The 17,152-nt window shown below is 30.5% G+C and overlaps 1 protein-coding gene and 1 long non-coding RNA gene across 5 annotated transcripts in view; one reads left to right on the plus strand and one right to left on the minus strand.

The window, feature by feature from the left end:
* The first annotated feature begins 2,426 nt into the window (after positions 1–2,426).
* The window catches only part of LOC128178864 (uncharacterized), a 28,152-nt gene continuing 13,426 nt past the window's right edge, over positions 2,427–17,152 (plus strand). For 2 of the 4 annotated variants that reach the window (XM_052846247.1, XM_052846246.1), the window contains exons 1-8: positions 2,427–2,500; positions 3,663–3,755; positions 3,875–4,036; positions 4,123–4,461; positions 4,564–4,725; positions 5,236–5,626; positions 6,204–6,292; positions 6,578–6,745. In XM_052846247.1, coding sequence (XP_052702207.1) covers positions 2,452–2,500; positions 3,663–3,755; positions 3,875–4,036; positions 4,123–4,461; positions 4,564–4,725; positions 5,236–5,626; positions 6,204–6,292; positions 6,578–6,745 — 1,453 coding nt within the window. In that variant the 5' untranslated portion in view covers positions 2,427–2,451. Of the gene's footprint in view, positions 2,501–3,662; positions 3,756–3,874; positions 4,037–4,122; positions 4,462–4,563; positions 4,726–5,235; positions 5,627–6,203; positions 6,293–6,577; positions 7,372–17,152 lie in introns of those variants that run through there. The other 2 variants (XM_052846249.1, XM_052846248.1) reach the window with 2 other exon arrangements.
* Positions 3,683–4,639, minus strand: LOC128178866 (uncharacterized). Its single transcript, XR_008243013.1, has 3 exons — positions 4,557–4,639; positions 3,907–4,216; positions 3,683–3,815 (listed from the first exon to the last, which is right to left on the minus strand). It is a non-coding gene; the product is annotated as an uncharacterized LOC128178866 (long non-coding RNA).

The following is a 17,152-nucleotide window of genomic DNA, read 5'->3' on the forward strand; positions in this document are numbered from 1 at the left end:
CTTTATTACCCTAATTAAAAATTCGTGGAGGATGTTATTTCGTGGATGAGAGGTAACCACGAATTCCACGAAAATTGAGCCACCACAAAATCTAATGATTCCACAGTAAAAGGTATTATCATTAAACAATTTCGGCCAGAAGATTTTATTTTTATATTACATATGGTATTTTCCCTTGGTTTTGCTATTTAAAGACTGTCTAGAGAAAGTCAATAGTTGTCTTGAAAAAGAGGCTTTCGGGTGCTAAAATTATTACCGGATATCCTATTCAGCCATTAGTGCGACCATTTCCATAATTTTAGCGACCGCTATTCTATAGTATGTGAGTGAAATGTGGCAGGCCCTGAAACCAGTTTTGTTATAAATGATACTTCGTTGATTCTTAACCTTGAACATTGTCAGTTTTAATCAATGCAGATATTAAGGGGGAAACTTTTTCTCGACAAATTGTTTTAGAGAGGACACCAAAGAACCCCCTTAATATCTTTCCAGATTTTTAAATCTTCAAAATAAGTATGTAGCTGCGGAGTTCGACAGCTGTTCTGACTGATTAAAAAGCATTGTCCTGTTCTTGTATGCATACATTTCAAACAAAATGACACATGGGACTTCATATTTATTGCTTTTATATCTTTTGGCAACAGTTTTGGCCTGAGTTTCGGGCAGAAACAAGCCAGTTCCAGAAATGTTTCAATTCTTATCCTCAAATTTGCAAGATGGCGCACATCCTCCTTTAGAAATTGTTTACGTTTTTATGATATTTTTTTAATTAATTCCTCTGTGTATTGTTAAAAGTTATTGCTTGATGTGAAAAGAAATTCCCAAACTCTGGCATCCAGGAGCTCCACCACTGATACCAGATACACGAAAAAAAAATCCATTCTTCTGTACAGCACTGCTGAAATTATAAACTGTTCTGTTCGGTAAATGTATACCAAATATACATTTCCCACCCGTCGGAGCATGAAGTGCACGAATACATAACATGTAATAGAATAGGGCTGCAAACCAAAGACTAAAGCATTTCATTTTTTAATTTTATATTGTTCATTTCTTTTTTGTTAATTTATTTATGTTAACTTTGCAGTTTACTTCTGTGCTTTGTTTTGTTAAATGTTTCTTTTCTTTTTATTTTCTTACATGAAAGAAATGGTGTATAAGTATATACACACATCCTAACAATGTTAAAACCTATCTTTGATTGCTTTCAGTACATCAGGTGCATTACCATTTCATAGTCATTCTTTCATTTCTTGCATCTAGATAATCGTTCTTTGCTTAAAATTATAATAAATGCTACTAGAATAAATTATCAATTTATATATTAACTTCTGACTATTTTTACTTAACCTTATTTATAAATCAGAAGCTTGTCACACTTATGTAAATGTTTGAATATCGATCCTTATTAACATTTCTGCATTAGCGGAGCAAACGCCCGTCTGTGACTTTACATGTATGTGACATACAATTATAAAGGGACGACAACTTTGTCAGTCTTGAAAGTGAGATAAAATCGAGAAATATTAATCTTTAATTTTTTTTTAAGTTTGAGAAAAAAGTCAAACAATCGTATTATTGTTTTAAAATACTTGTAAACACGCTGTTAACTAATATTACAGCGGGTTACAATTATTTTAATATCAAAAAATGTAGTGCCTCTGTTACTGTTAATTTTAATTTAATCAAAGAATTGTTTTAATGGTAATCAAATCTGTGCGAATGATTGATATCAGTAAAAACTGCATCGTCAATAAATGTATCGGTTTATTTAAAAACGCTGTTGACATTCAGTTAAGTCATAAGAAGAAATTCTTAAGAAGCTGCTTGAGGAAGGTCTCCTGTTTTTACTAGATTATAATTTAATGTAGCATCACTCTTAAAGAGGACAAAGATCATAAGGACTTACTTATAAAGTTTATATCCGATGTCGTTTAAAATAACAATTCTTAGAACTATAGAATAACTTATCCTTATTTATCTTTCCAGAAAACTAATGATAATAACTTACCTGTTTCACTCCTTAAAATTTAGGATAAACAATGTTTTTTAAAATTGAACTTGATCTTTATATCTAAATTTCAGTGAAACTTTAACTATAACTATATTTCATGGTGTATGTTTATTAATAAACTACAACTCAAGTAAATTTTCTTCTTGTTGAGATACTTTTTTTCTGTGATCGTGTTCAACAACGCGCCATCACCATTTCTAGGTAACTTCAGAAGTGTCCTCTAAGTAATACTTACCGAAGTAAGTTGTTTCGTATTTTTATGACTTAATTCTTATGGCTCTCAAGTTTAAATGTATAGGATTGTCTTAAGAATTTGCTCTTTTTTGTATTTCCTTTTCATACCCTATTTAAGGAAAAAATCATCAGTCATCGTTCATGAATATTCATATCATACCTAACTAATATGGTATTTTTCAATCCATGGGAGTTATTTTGTCATGGAACTTAGAGCTGCGTGGAGGGTTATTTTCTTTTATCTTTTCCCATGTAATGTATTATTTTTTTCCATTTTATTTACATGCACTATTTATTGAAATATAAAATTCAGGAAATCTTTCAATTTTTATACTTAATTTCTCTTTATTCTAAAATGTAGTACATTTAAATACCAATTTATAATTGGAACGTAAGCGATAAAACTATTTTAGGATGTACTTTTGGTTGATTTTTTTACTAGGTAAAAAGTAATTTAGAGATCTTTAAATATTCAAGAAAAAATTGTCATATTTTAATATACATAAAAAACTCACAAAAGTTTCCTTCAAAGAAGATTTTTAACTAACGTGAATTTCATCTTTAATTGCTTTCATTCACATAAAAAAATATTTCAAATACACTCAAATGACATATCCATTTTCGCTCTGCATATACATCAAGCTTGTGCGAAAGTACAAAACATTAATTTAAAGAGTGCATCTCGTCCTTAAATCAAAAGCGTCGCACAGTGATGAACAACATACGAGTGATGGTTTCACAAGAAAATATTCTAACAAAATAGAATTACCTCTTTAAAAATGAAACGAACAGTTTTAAAACATATATATCTTTTCGTTCTTGTATTATAAAACAAAAGGTAGGAGACTCGTACGAATAAAGAGACATTAAAACACATTCCAAAAACGACAAGGTTAAAGATGTCGTTGTCGCCGTTCCCATATAGGACACTGAACATATCCGTTGAACAGCCGATAGTGTTATTCAATTAAGAGATCAAATGCCTAAGTTTCACCTCACCGGATTGTGAAACAAAAGAGAAATGAGACAAAACGCAACATTTTTTTTGTCCGGAATAAAAAGTTTTGAGCCTCAAAAATTACATATCGATCACTTTAGAGTTGGTTAATCCACTTCTTTTAGCAGTTGTCCAATTTAGAATCGGGTCAAACGGGATCAAAGGACACAAAATATGAACCGCTTTAACTCTAAAGAACTAAAGAAAATTTAATGATAAAAACAATGATAATAAAAATAATTCAAATGGTAACATGTTTATAGAAACAAAAACATTAATGCCCTATCAGTTTTTATCTGCATGTTATTGTATCGCAGAAATATATTTGATATGAACCAACTAACATTTATTCACATGTAAGATATTCCTCTTTCTAAAACATTTAGTGGTTTTCAGTTACGAATAATTAAATTTTAGATGCATCAGGTGATGACAACCCCGGGAGCAGTCAGGACATTTTTAGTGTGTGTCAAAATAACATGAATGACATTTCCCTTGGATGTTGTGCAGGTTTTATGAAAACATTTATTTACATTAACGGTTTCCATTTTGGTATCGGTAAATAACCAGCTGCAATAAAAATGAAATGTAATGACTTCGTTGGAGAAAGAAATATAAATATTTTACAGGGATAACTGAGCTGAACAAATCGAACACTCACATATGTTGTGGCGGAAGTCTACATCCAAGATATGTCGATGGTTCCATCCATAAGTGTTGTAGAGACAAAATTTACAACGGAAGAAAAAGTATCTGCTGCAATGGCGTATATTATCCAGACAAAAGTCCAGGTGATAAGGCAAACTTAATATAAACAAATGTCTATTAACTTAAGGATTAAGAGTTAACATATACATTTTTCGTCTTGATTTTGTAGATCATTACGGTTGCTGTAGCACCTCTGCATACATATTCACAGAGGAGATGTGTTGTAGTTCAAAGCTCCACAAATTCCACCATACAAGTTCGTGCTGTGGCAATGAAACGTACGATGTCAGAGAAAAATATTGCTTTAAAAATATGTTGATCATAAGTTTATGGGAAAGTAAGTGTGGAGATAAAATTTACAACACAAGCGAGCAGATGTGTTGTAATAAAACCTTAATTCCTCACAAATACAGTCATAGATGTTGTGGTTCTTTGTCGTATGACCCATCCAATAATGACTGTGCTGGAAATCAAGTGGTCCAGAAAGGGCATCAGTGGTGTCCAAACCGTATGTTCCTTAAACAAGCTTAATGAAGATCATATTTGGGAAAAATGCACTTAAATTTAAACACTTATTTTCTTATAAGAATATACTTATTTTACTTTGTAGATGGTGCGTATGATGTCACGACACATAATTGTTGTGAAGGTCATCTGTTGAAAAAAACCGGACCATTTTGGCGCTGTTGTGGAAATAAAACGATTGACTATGACATTGAATCTTGCTGTGCAGGAATGAACTTTAACAAAAGAATCAACAAATGTTGTGGAGGTAAGTTCAATGACGAACTATTTTTGCGAAGGATCTTTAAGAGAAAAAAAATAAAAATTTAGAATGTTGTTTTTTTTTTTAAATTTAATTATCCATTTGATTTTACTTTGTAAATTTTAAAGGAAAATCTAGAAAATTCATAAGACATTTGCTTTTACGCAGATGAACATTTATTTTTGTCTCTAAATTTGGTCCGATCATATGCAAAATTTAAAACACTATTTGTTGGGATTATTTTGCGTAATTAAAAAGATCGATTAACGTAGGGTATATCAGGTACAAAAGGGTCAAACTAAATGCGCAATTACTCAGAGGGAGGGTCCCTTTTATTACATCTTTGTAAAAATGTATTTTTACAGAAATTTGAATAATAAATCTTTTAAGAAATGTAATTTAACAAGGAAAAAAAACCAATTATATTAACATTATATTCTTTAAACAACCACATTAAGGAATGAGAAACCTTAAACCAATATTATATCATTAAATTGCCGTTTACTTACCTTGTAGGCAGAATCATAGAAGTGGAAGACGTGTGCTGTTCCAATCAGAAGTTAGATAAAACTACACAAGTGTGCTGTGGTAAAACCTTTCTAAGAGGAGAAGAAATAGTACACAAGAGTGCTCCTTATCACGACAAGTGTTGCCCGACTCGTGGAGGCGGAGTGTCTTACGACTCTGTGGACTTCGTGTGTTCTTATGAGTACAGGGTAGTAAACAAGTCAATGCTAGATCCTAGATGTGGGAGACAGAAATATGATCCTATGAAAGATCTTTGTTGCAACTACAAACTGTTTAAACATGCGTTGAAAGACGGGATGTCATGCTGCCAGCCAAGTGCTTCTATCTACAATCCCAATACGGATGTGTGCTGTTTTGGTAAACGTCAAAAGGGCAAGAGGTAATGTTGATTAATTGTCTGTAAATGTGTATCTTAATAACCATTACTAGAGAAAATCATTCAGTAAATCAAATAAACCTGACCTTAATTGTTTTATTATTTAATCATATTAATCACGTAAAGAAGAATAACCAATCCGTCCAGATATAGTGTCTATTAGAAAAAATCCATATTTAGCATAATTACACTTTTTAAAAGAAACTTTAAAGCTGGAAAACAAAGATTTTGTCGGATCACTAATATTGATTTATTTTGACAATAAGTATTATATACAATTTAATTGAATGTTTTAAATACATCTTCTTTAGAGTTTTCTCTTATATAGACACGTGTAAAATTAATTTAACATTACAGTGAAGAACGCAGAGACAAATCAATTTGCTGTTTAAATTAAAGAGGACACGTTTTTCAGTTAAAGAGAATGCCAGGACACCAAACATTTTTTCCAACATACATGTATTATTAATGAAAGTTTTAAAAGTGCTCATACAGTTTCATTTTATGAATGACTTGTAACAACGCAGAATGTTGAGTTTACATGGTACCTTAAATAACAATTTTGTCTTATGATTAACAGTTGCAAGATGCCAAGGTATCGTCTAAGATGTCCTCGTAGATGCAAGCTCAAGAAAATGAATTTAAAGAGATATTGTAGAAGATATCTAAGTAAGCATTTACTAAAGTAAAGAAAGAGAATTTAACAGAATTATATATTTTAATGCTTTGATACATCCACAATTAAAATGCTTCGTTATTGCAGTTTTTACAGTTTGTTGTATAGTTTTAGGTTACATAGAATCAACGCAAGAGGAGCAGATATATAAAAAAAAATCTAAGAATGTAAATTGATTACCCGAGTTAAATGTTTAAAGTTTTGCGTATAGTTTAAACTAATGGGAATAGTTTGAGACAGCAAAACACGTTGCAATTAATCACTTTTTTACATTTCAGGTGAAACTGGTCGTTTAAAAAAAATAAGAAATATTAGAAGACAACTTGGATCTATAAAGCGCAGTAACTCATGCCGCTGTCTGTATGCAAAAAGGATACAGAAACCGTCATGTAAAGGCAGGAACTGTGTTTCATTTCAAAAACTTATTGGAATTTCAGTTGACAAAAGTAATACTTCTACCCTTTATATCGAAAAGAAAAGGAAACTGTTTATTAAACGCCTCTGCCCACAGCACTTGTCAAACAAAGAAAGCACTCTTTAAAGACTCCTTTACTTGAAAATATTTTCATATTACTACGTGATGTAGATAATCAGAAATGTATAATATTGTATTGTAAATATATTTTTTCTAGCTAAAGTGCTACATTTCAAAATTTGAAATGTTATTACTTAATTGGACCAAACGTTTAACAAAGTTGGATTTTTCAATATCAAAAAAATCAAAAAAGTGAAAGATAATTTATGGAATGAGGAAGTTATTGGTAGAGAGACGTGTGGGCCTGTTTGAATGGATGCCAACTGATTGCAATATTTAATTTATGTTTGTCACAGAATTAATTATGTTAGTTAATTATTCACCATAATTGCATTAATTTATTTCTACATTTCATGTTTTCATTGCCCATTGTTCATTTGTTTCCATTCATGCCGCTTCATTCATACAATCAATCATAGTATGATAGTAGTACGAGAGGACACGTGGTTACGTTTGTCGGGTGGATCAGTGAATAAGTAGTAGTTATCCAATAAAATATTGTTATTTATGTGCAGATACCCGATGGGCGTGGTCATAATGACACGAGGGAGCGGAGCTCCCGAGTGTCGTTATGACCTCGCCCATCGGGTATATACACATAATCAACAATATTATATGGGGCAAGTTACTTGTACCATAGTTTAGGATTATTCTTGAAGGTCTTCCGTTTCCAACGGAAGACCTTATTGTTTTCGTACTGGTTCTTCTTATTACCATAGTTTAGGATTATTCATTAGGATTATTCATTAAGGTCTTCCGTTTCCAAGCATTATCTGAATATTATATGTTTTTGAATTTTTTTGTCGTCGTCACTTCCGGTCCGGATTTATGGTCGATTTTGTAATTTTTTACAACCAATTTTGTGCAGAGCTGATCTCAGAAACTAGTAGAAAAATGATTTGAAATTTTTTAGGATAGGTAGATAATGATTTGAAGTTTTGCACTATATAGTTGTTTTGCACCAGTGGCGCTATTCCTTGGAACTCGCATAGGCACGAAAATGGGGTACAGATTTTGAATCAAAATTTTCATACGTTCTGATCAGTGTCATTTTATCAGTTGATATTTTGTTAAGACATATAGAACAAAAGTAGTAGATAATCAAAAGTTCTTTCCAACCAAATCAAGAAAAAGGGGCTTGCCCCTTTTATTAGGGGCCAAAACCCAAGTAAACTCTATTACAAATAACTTAAAAACGATAAAGATATTGTATTCCATTATAGAAGCAAAGTTGTTGATATTACCAATATCTATTAGAAAAAATCATTGCCACGCCCAATTATTACGTAATTAGGGATTTTTAGGGCCCAAAGTACTTCAACTTTAACGCAATATATCTAGAGAAGGAGACATATTTTGTTAAACATCATAGAAGAGAAAATGTTTGCATTAATGATTTAAATCGATTCCACTTATCAAAACACCATTGTCTGTCCCAATTAGGGATCTACAGGGCTGGCCCCTAAAATATTCAATCATTTGTATCTCAAAAATGAACAATAATTTTAGATGGGTGTAAGAACTAAAAATGTTACTATTCTTAAGACTTTTCAAAGAAATCAAGAAATAGGGGCTGGCCCATTTTTTTAGGGGCCAAGACACTCGTAAACTCTATTTTAGATAACTTTAAAACGATAAAGAATTTGTTATGCATTATTGAAGCAAAGTTGTTGATCGTAACAATATCTATCGGAAAAAAACATTGCTGCGCCCATTTAATTAGGGATTTTTAGGGGCCAAAATACTTCAACTTTGATGCAATATATCTAGAGAAGGAGACATATTTTGTTAAGCAATGTAGAAAAGTAAATTTCTGCATTGATGATTCTTATCGATTCCATTTATCTAAACACCAATGTATGTTCCCATTAAGGATCTTAAGGGCTGACCCCTAAAATATTCAATCATATGTATCTAAAAAATGATCAACAATTTTTGATAGTGTAAGAACAAAACATGTTAGTATTTCTGAGCCCTTTCGAATGAACTCAAGAAAAAGGGGCTGGACCCTAAAATTAGGGGCCAAGGCACTCGTAAACTCTATTCCAAATTACTTATAAACGATAAAGAGTTTGTAATGCATTACAGAAGCAAAGCTGTTGATCGTAGCAATATCTATCAGACAAAATCATTGTCACTTCCATTTATTACGAAACTAGTGATTTTTACGGGCAAAAGCACCTAAACTTGGACGTAATATATCTAGAGAAGGAGACATATTTTGTTAAGCATTGTAGAAGAGAAAATGTCTGTATTGATAATTCTAATCGATTCCACTAATCAAAAACACCAATGAATGTCCCCATTAAGGATCTAGAGGGCTGGTTCCTAAAATATTTAATCATTTGTATCTCAAAAATGATCAACAATTTTAGATAAGTGTAAGAACTAAAGATGTTAATATCCGTGAGACCTTTCGAATGAAATCAAGAAAAAGGGGCTGGCCCTTTAATTAGGGGCCAAGACACTCGTAAAGTCTTATACATATACCTTAAAAACGATAAAGATTTTATGATGCATTATATAAGCAGTGTTATTGATTGTAGCAAAAACTATCTGGAACACTCGTTGACACACCCATTGATGACGTAGTAAAGGACTTTTATACATTAACTGCAGGTATATTGGGGGAGGGGGCGTGGGGTAAATTCTGAAATTGTATCGATTATTCATGGTATCATTTAAAACAGAAATCGACCGGAAGACCTACTCGTTACTTGTAACGAGATCGTATCTAGTTTAAATACTATTTACTTAAGATAAATTTAATGAGTAAATGTAGAGAATGAGTGTGTTTCAGTAATGTTATAACTGTATATGATTATAGATTACCCGTTGAAACCGTTTATTTGATAATATTCAAATGCAACAATAAATTGAGCGTCTATGCACAATAAGGCCTTGGAGTTCTTATTCCCAAATGTAGCTCAAAAATATATATCAGCTACCCCTTTACATGTTATTTTATCATGGAATCATTCATCGCCTACATTTATGCTTATTTATATATTCCTGAAGATTTATACCGAGCGCAGCATGAGGCGGACTTCGCCCGGCACGCGAAGCGAAGCTTAATGGTAACACGAATAAATAAAATAAAGGTTGAACCAGGGGTACTAGGAGCTGTTAAACTTTCTTCCAGCACATTGGCGCCGCCATATTGGCTGCAATTTTGTTCGACAAAGTTAACTCATTCATTAATGTGATATGGGACATCTTTCGATATTAATGTGGATTAAAGAATACTATACTATAATTAAAATTCTTTTAGCAGATTAGAATTTAGAATTTACATTACTTATATAAAAAAATAGTCTTTAAAAATATTTGGAGAGTTAAAAATTGTAGAAATCCCGAGTGGGACTCGAACTCCTGGCTTACAGATTCGTTGTAAACCCTAAAACTCAATGCGCTACTCTGTTAGGTGACAATAACGGTAAAGAAACTACTTAAATAATTACACTTGGTTTTGTTGTTTATTTCGATAAACAATACGTCACAACATGGAAGTGTCCCATACCACCTTAAATTAGTGCGCCCTTCTTTGTTTTTTGTCTAGTAACTTTTTTAAAAACTTTCCAAGTTTTCAATAGAAAGTAATAAAGATAAAAATCAATGACTATGCAAAGCGGATACGTTTTAACATTGCTGTAAACAGGAGACAAGATTAGTTTCACGTTTGTCGTATCAAAGTATAAGACGTAAAAACATTTTAACATCAAAGAACCGATCATTTAGATACTGATTGAATTAAGTATAAATAGAAAATGAAAAATGAATCAACTGATGATATGAATATGCATTTAGTGAAAAAATAAAAAATTCTCGGAATAGTGTATTTTTCTTCGAATTTTTCCGAAATCCGAAGAAACAACTTTTACGTATGACGTTATAATGTAGAATAATTAGCATGTGACATTTACATGTAGTGTGGTTTATGATTTGAGTTGCCAGGTGGATCCTACTGTTTGTGTTTCAAACCATAAAAATCTGCCCTCGGTCCAACAGTCACACCGTTTAAATATTATTTTATTTTCACATGAAAAGTTGTGTTTAAATTTGACTAATTAGAGATTTAACAGAACAGCTGTGTCACATCTTTAAAGGGGCATTGTCATGATTTTGGTCAATTTTTTTTTTCCGACTTTACTATTTACAATGCTTCAGGAAGGCATTTTTAATAGGAAACCGAAATTTGATTGTCATTTGTTGAGTTATAAGCGAGCTACAGAGCTTGAAATTCTTCGCTATGTAAACAAAGCGTTTGTTTACATTGAACGTTGAAATACGATTTTCAGTTTTAAAACCTAAAACGAATGTTTTAAACGTTTGGGGCTGTTTATCTATGCTTAAAATAAACAAAAAGATAGACAAATAAGCTGGAAAAAAATATTTTACTGATATATTGAACCTATGTAAACAAAAACAGGGCACAAGCCTTGTTTACATGACAAAACATTATGAGCCCTGTATCTTGCTAATAACTCTACGAATGACTCTCAAATTTTATTTGATCATTAGAAATGCATTTCTAAAGCATTGTAAATAATAAAACATAAAAATAGGATTTGAGCAAAATCGTGACCACGCCTTTTTAAATTCAACAACAAGAACAACAACAACAACAACCACAGCAAAAACAAAACAAAACAACAATAGTTGTAGAGTTAATTATATATATACGGCTTAACAAATACTATAGTAAGTGTCTTCATTAGTGATTCATAGTAATTTAAAAAACCAAGGTCTGCAGGCTTTTTCGCATTGGATTTGCATCAATGAGAAAATTAATGAAGCACAAACTATATTAACACAATTGTTGAATTGTGTAGCATTTTATGTTAAACCGAAATTATTTTAATCCTGAACAATATTTGCTTTTATCATTGGTCAACCATCTGGATTAAGATTAGCTAGGCAAAGTAAATAGTACTAGTTTCAGTTACAATGTGTAATTTTACGAATATTTTGTTTGTTTTAAATAATGTTGACTTGTTTTTAGATTTATGTAAATAAAAACAAGATGAGAACTTGTTTTTCCTGTAAAGGTTTGGCAGATAAACAAGATTGTTTTGAACGAAGTGTTAAAAATCTTAATGTATGTTTTATCTACGTATGTTTTTTTCACAAAAAGTAGGAAATTTAAATGAATATCTAAAGTGCATGAGGACCGAGAGTAGAGTGAATGATGATAAGACAGGTAGTAAATGTGAATAGTCTTGGTATTAAACCTGAACTTAGTAAATAGTTTAGTTTTGTACTTAGTTATAGAGAGTTGATAGGATTTGTTTCTAATCGATTTAGTGTAATAAAATAGGTTTAAAATTACTTAGTATCTTAGCAGGTCTGATGACAAGAGGTAATTTTGACAAGTTATTCTTTTATTCGGATATTTATTTTATTCATAACACACAAAAAGATTTTATTTTTTGAAGTTATATATCATCAAAAGCCATGAGATGAATGGGATGGTTTTCTGTTTAAATGCTTATAATATGTTACACCGAAAGAGTTTTACGATGAACAGCCACACCTGAAATATTTTCCAAGTTTCGTTTTCGTTACCTTTTACGCCCTATCAACAATGCTTTTTTTAAAATGCATTCATCAAACCATATCACAAATCAAATGAATATCAATGTTTGGCTGTCGCCATTTTTAGACTTCCTTGATCTCTTTTTCAAGAAAAGTTCTATACAAAGATATAGAAAAATACTCAAATTTAAAAGCTAAGAATTATGTAATTTTTTTTGACTAAATAATAGATTTTAGCTTGACAAATATATAAAGAATCTGAAACTTTAATGTAAATCTGCTGGATGATTTTGTTGACCACCCAACCTCCTTAAGATAGATATATTTATTATTTTTTTTATATTTGCTTCTTAAATGTTACGTATCCCCTCAGCATGCATTGATAACAATACCTTTGAATAATTATCCTTGACTTGATACTCGCGTCTTTAAATCATACTGACATTTTAAGATTCATAGCACAGGTTTCGTCGTTTAAATAAAAAGTATATTAATCTTTCATTCTTGATTTATTTAAGGTTTGTAGCTTATTAACATAAATTTTAGACTAATTCTTGTATTTTAGCCAATATCTGTTAACTTTTTATTAATTTGGGGAGTTTTATGAATAAGGAAGAATAGGCCGGACATACACTTAAATAGCAATATCCACCGTTAAAAATATAATGCCAATCTCATTTCTGACCTTATTGATCAAGATAAAAATCCAGTGGGTGTTTTGGAAAACCTTTTTATTACTTCCCTTTTATAAATTATTCGAAAAAAGAAATTTTTATGTAAATTCGTTGACTTTGTAATATTGCTAATAAAACGACATAATGTCATAAAAAACCGATACTGGATTAATATTACAAAACAAATATCATACCTGTATTAACACAATAACGCTTCATTAGTTAATATTGGCAATAAAACTATTCACAAAGCCGGCATTTTTCTGCCTTATATCCTCCATGTTTTATGAATAAAACTTAAAAAATAATTAAATGATCTTATTTTTTATGTGTTTAATCAAGTAAGATGTGCGATTGCAAAACGAACGAAATGTGTTGAAATAATACATTCAATTCTGTAATTTTGAGATTAGAACAGTTTTATTATTGAAATATAGGGAGATCTAGTGAGCGTTCAACAAGGAAGAACTCACATAGATATCACAATTTCTCTATAAGATAATCATTAATTAGAGTAATTGCAATCTTTATAATAAATATCATTTTTATACTGCTGACTGCGTGATATATACCAAATCAACCCATTTCATATTACAGTTTAAAACAGGGGAAAATCATATGAATTTACGTAAATAATGCAAAATGTTTGAAGTCACTAAATTGTTATTATTCATTATTATGCATTCATTTACTGTAAGATTTAATGTTTAGCATGTAAGAGCAAAGAACGTCATGGCTGTGATACAGATATTTTAATGCATTCAATTTCGAACAAATGATGATTTCTCGTTAAAAATTAAAATTGAAATTAAAATAACTTATTTTTCTCTACCTTCTCTCTTCTCGACTACTAGTAACTTCAATGTTCACATGTACTTGATGTTTTCCCGATGCTCTTTTCACTTGCATAATAGAGGTAAACTAATGCAAAAGCATTTTTGAATCTAGACATATTCTGTTCTTCTTTACAGTACCAGTTTTAGTTACAATTAATTTAAACAACAGTCATTTTACGTAGGTTGTAAATACTGGTAAAAACTTCGTTTTTCTTAGTATTTGCTATCTGCAAATGTAATTCACAATTTCTATGGTTAACATTCAGTTTTTCATAGTGATTTTTTTATTCTGTAACCTAGATGAAAACATATCATGACACGAGTATTGTATACTCAACAAAGAATTTTAAGATGTGTATCTAGTTAATAACTTGACAACTGGCCTTAAAATGTTTGCTGACCATTGTAAATACCTAAAAGTGTGACAGTGCAAATATAAGATTCGAAAAGTAAATTTTGAAAATAGTCTTGACCATGTGCTATTTAAAAACAATACGCATAAAAATGGAATGATTTTCTTTCTCAGCTATTTAATATTTACTGTTTTACTTTCCTGTTGTTTCATCGAATTATGAAGTTTTGATAAAGAAAGGTAAATCCCGCATTCTGTAACAATTTTCTTTTATAGACTTCTATGCAATATTTACATGCCTTATCAAAGGATCTTAAAGTAACTTTCATTGGAATGTTTAACTGAATAGATACTCAAATAAAAGAAATTGTAATTCACAGTTATGGAAAAAGGCGGAACAAAGCAAGTGCATTTTTCAAGAATGTAAATATTAATGATGCGTATCGTCTTGAGTTCTGAAACATTTGTTTCCGTAATTAGTCTATAAACATGTGGCCATATTAAGCTTCAATTAAGCTTTAACAATCAGGAAATACGAATATAGACTTGGAATTTACCCTTATTTTTCCGCATCATGAGAGAAACAAGGAATATATGTCTGATTTGTTCTATGTCGTTGGGTATAACTTGAAAATGACCTTGATCCACTGTTGAAGTATAGTGTAGGCGTTTAACGATTTATAAATCTAAAACAAGTTTGCAATATTTAAAATTTCCTGATAATTTTGGAATTTTTAATCCCATATTTTGTTTGAGTCATCAACTTTGTTTCCCGTTGTTTAAGATTGTTTTCAACATGTTTGTGAATTTACATTAAAAACCTTTTCATTAATTTTATATTATAATTGTTGATGCTATGCACTGTTTTTTAAATAATATTTTCACCTGTCAAAATTTATTATTAATATGGGTGCGGTGCATTATATCATTTTAAAATGATATTTCATGTCTTCTAATTTCATATTTAAGTTTTTTGTTTCTATTTAACAGCACATGAATATTTTTCAAAAAATGATTTGTTATTGTTTACAAAAGACGCAATCACTGAAGCTTGACAACCCGAAGAACCACATAGTGAATTATTAACTACAAACATTTTTTTAAAAAGTAAATCCTGAATATCAGTCATAATTTATCGATATTAATTCCTTACAAGATGGAATGTACTTTTTGTTTTCGTTTTTTCAACTACACTAAACTGTAAAAGCTATATATGCATAAAGGAAGAACGATAACTCTTAATGAGCATTCTCGTGCATTGCTGTTGCCAGAGTGAACTAAAATCGTTTAGAACGTGCTAGTTCTCAGTTTAGCTTACCTGAGCCGAAAGACCACGTGAGCTTTATCCGTTGCCTGCCGACCACGTCGGCGTCGTCTACGCAAACTTTTTACATTTTTATCTTCTTCGTCAGAACCAATTAGCCATTTTTAACCAAACTTAGCACAAAGCATCTTTGGGGGAATAGCCTTTAAGTTGTTAAAATGAAGGACTGGGTCCTGTTTAAAATGGAGATTATTAAGAACTAATAAAGATTTATTGGTATTTTTCAAAAAGTCTCTTTTTAAAAACCTATGGTCCAGAAAAAAAATCAAAGGTAAGTGTTTTATCAAAGCACAACATGAGATAATACCTTTAAAAGATCAATAAAAACATAATCTAATGATTATAATATGTACATCTGTTTTATAAAATTTACTTTTTCAGTGTCTCTATAATAACATTTTGAATCAAAGGACTTTGTGCGGGATAGAGTATTAAATATCCCACAATTTATGAATAGAGCTTTAGAAATTTACATATAGAAAGATTAAAACATATATAATTCAGTTTTAACAAGATAAATTGTCTGATCGGTGTGTTAATAGAGATTTGAGATACTGATAATGTTTACTTTTACAAAAAGTACGTATTTAAGCAACAACAAAAATGGTAATTCTTATCAGTTTTTTTTTAGTAGGAAACATCAAGGACATGCTTGTTCCAACATAACTTTTTAACATGATATGCAAACTGTTTTGAACAATAATATATATGAAAATTGTTTTGGAGCAACAATGCGCTCTATACTTCCTATTGTTGAATCTAAAGAAAACCTGATGATTTTTTATGTTTTGGGGATGAACGGGAAATGGCCTATTTACGTGACGTCATAGAGGCACGAGGATTAGCCCGTGCTGTAAAACTACTAGGTTTCTATGATTTCTGTAACTTACATGTTTTATACACTATGATATATCACTATGATATAATGTTTTTAAAATTTATTAAAGGGGGGAGGGGCAGATTTTGAACCTTAACGAATATGGTAAGTATTTTTAAATAATTTTCTCAATAACGCCAATGATGTCCTGTTGAGGCGCGAGCGTGAGTTACATAAATATTCGAAATGAAAATAACGTAAAAATGTCAATGATTTATTATCTTATTCCACATTTGCTGAAAAATTTATAATATTTTTTAATAAATATCAGTAATAAGGATTCATTTCTTCGGGTTTTATTGAATTTAACGAATTCCCAACCATAATGATCACCTCATAATGCTAAAAGAAATCCTTATTCTTTAAATAAGATGAAAAGAATTCAGATATTCAAATATTTTTAAAGACGTTAATACCAAGAAACACTATTTATTACAATATATAATACTTTCTCACACGTAAGAGCAATAGCTATATATAATATGACCAAAATTGTTTTAATTTCGAATGTGGAATTCGAGATCAATAAAACCCGTATATAATTTACTATATTCAAATTACAAAACAAATAAAAGTTTAAAGTATCAAACAATGTTAAAATATGAAAATCACATTAGTTAAAAGGGACTTTAAATAAGATTAATTTATGAATATACATACATGTGACTGCTCTAGAAAAAGCATGTGCGACAAGTTTTAAGAGGTATACAAACGATATTT

The sequence above is a fragment of the Crassostrea angulata genome, chromosome 3, assembly GCF_025612915.1.
Source record: "Crassostrea angulata isolate pt1a10 chromosome 3, ASM2561291v2, whole genome shotgun sequence".
Classification (NCBI taxonomy): Eukaryota; Metazoa; Mollusca; class Bivalvia; order Ostreida; family Ostreidae; genus Magallana; species Magallana angulata.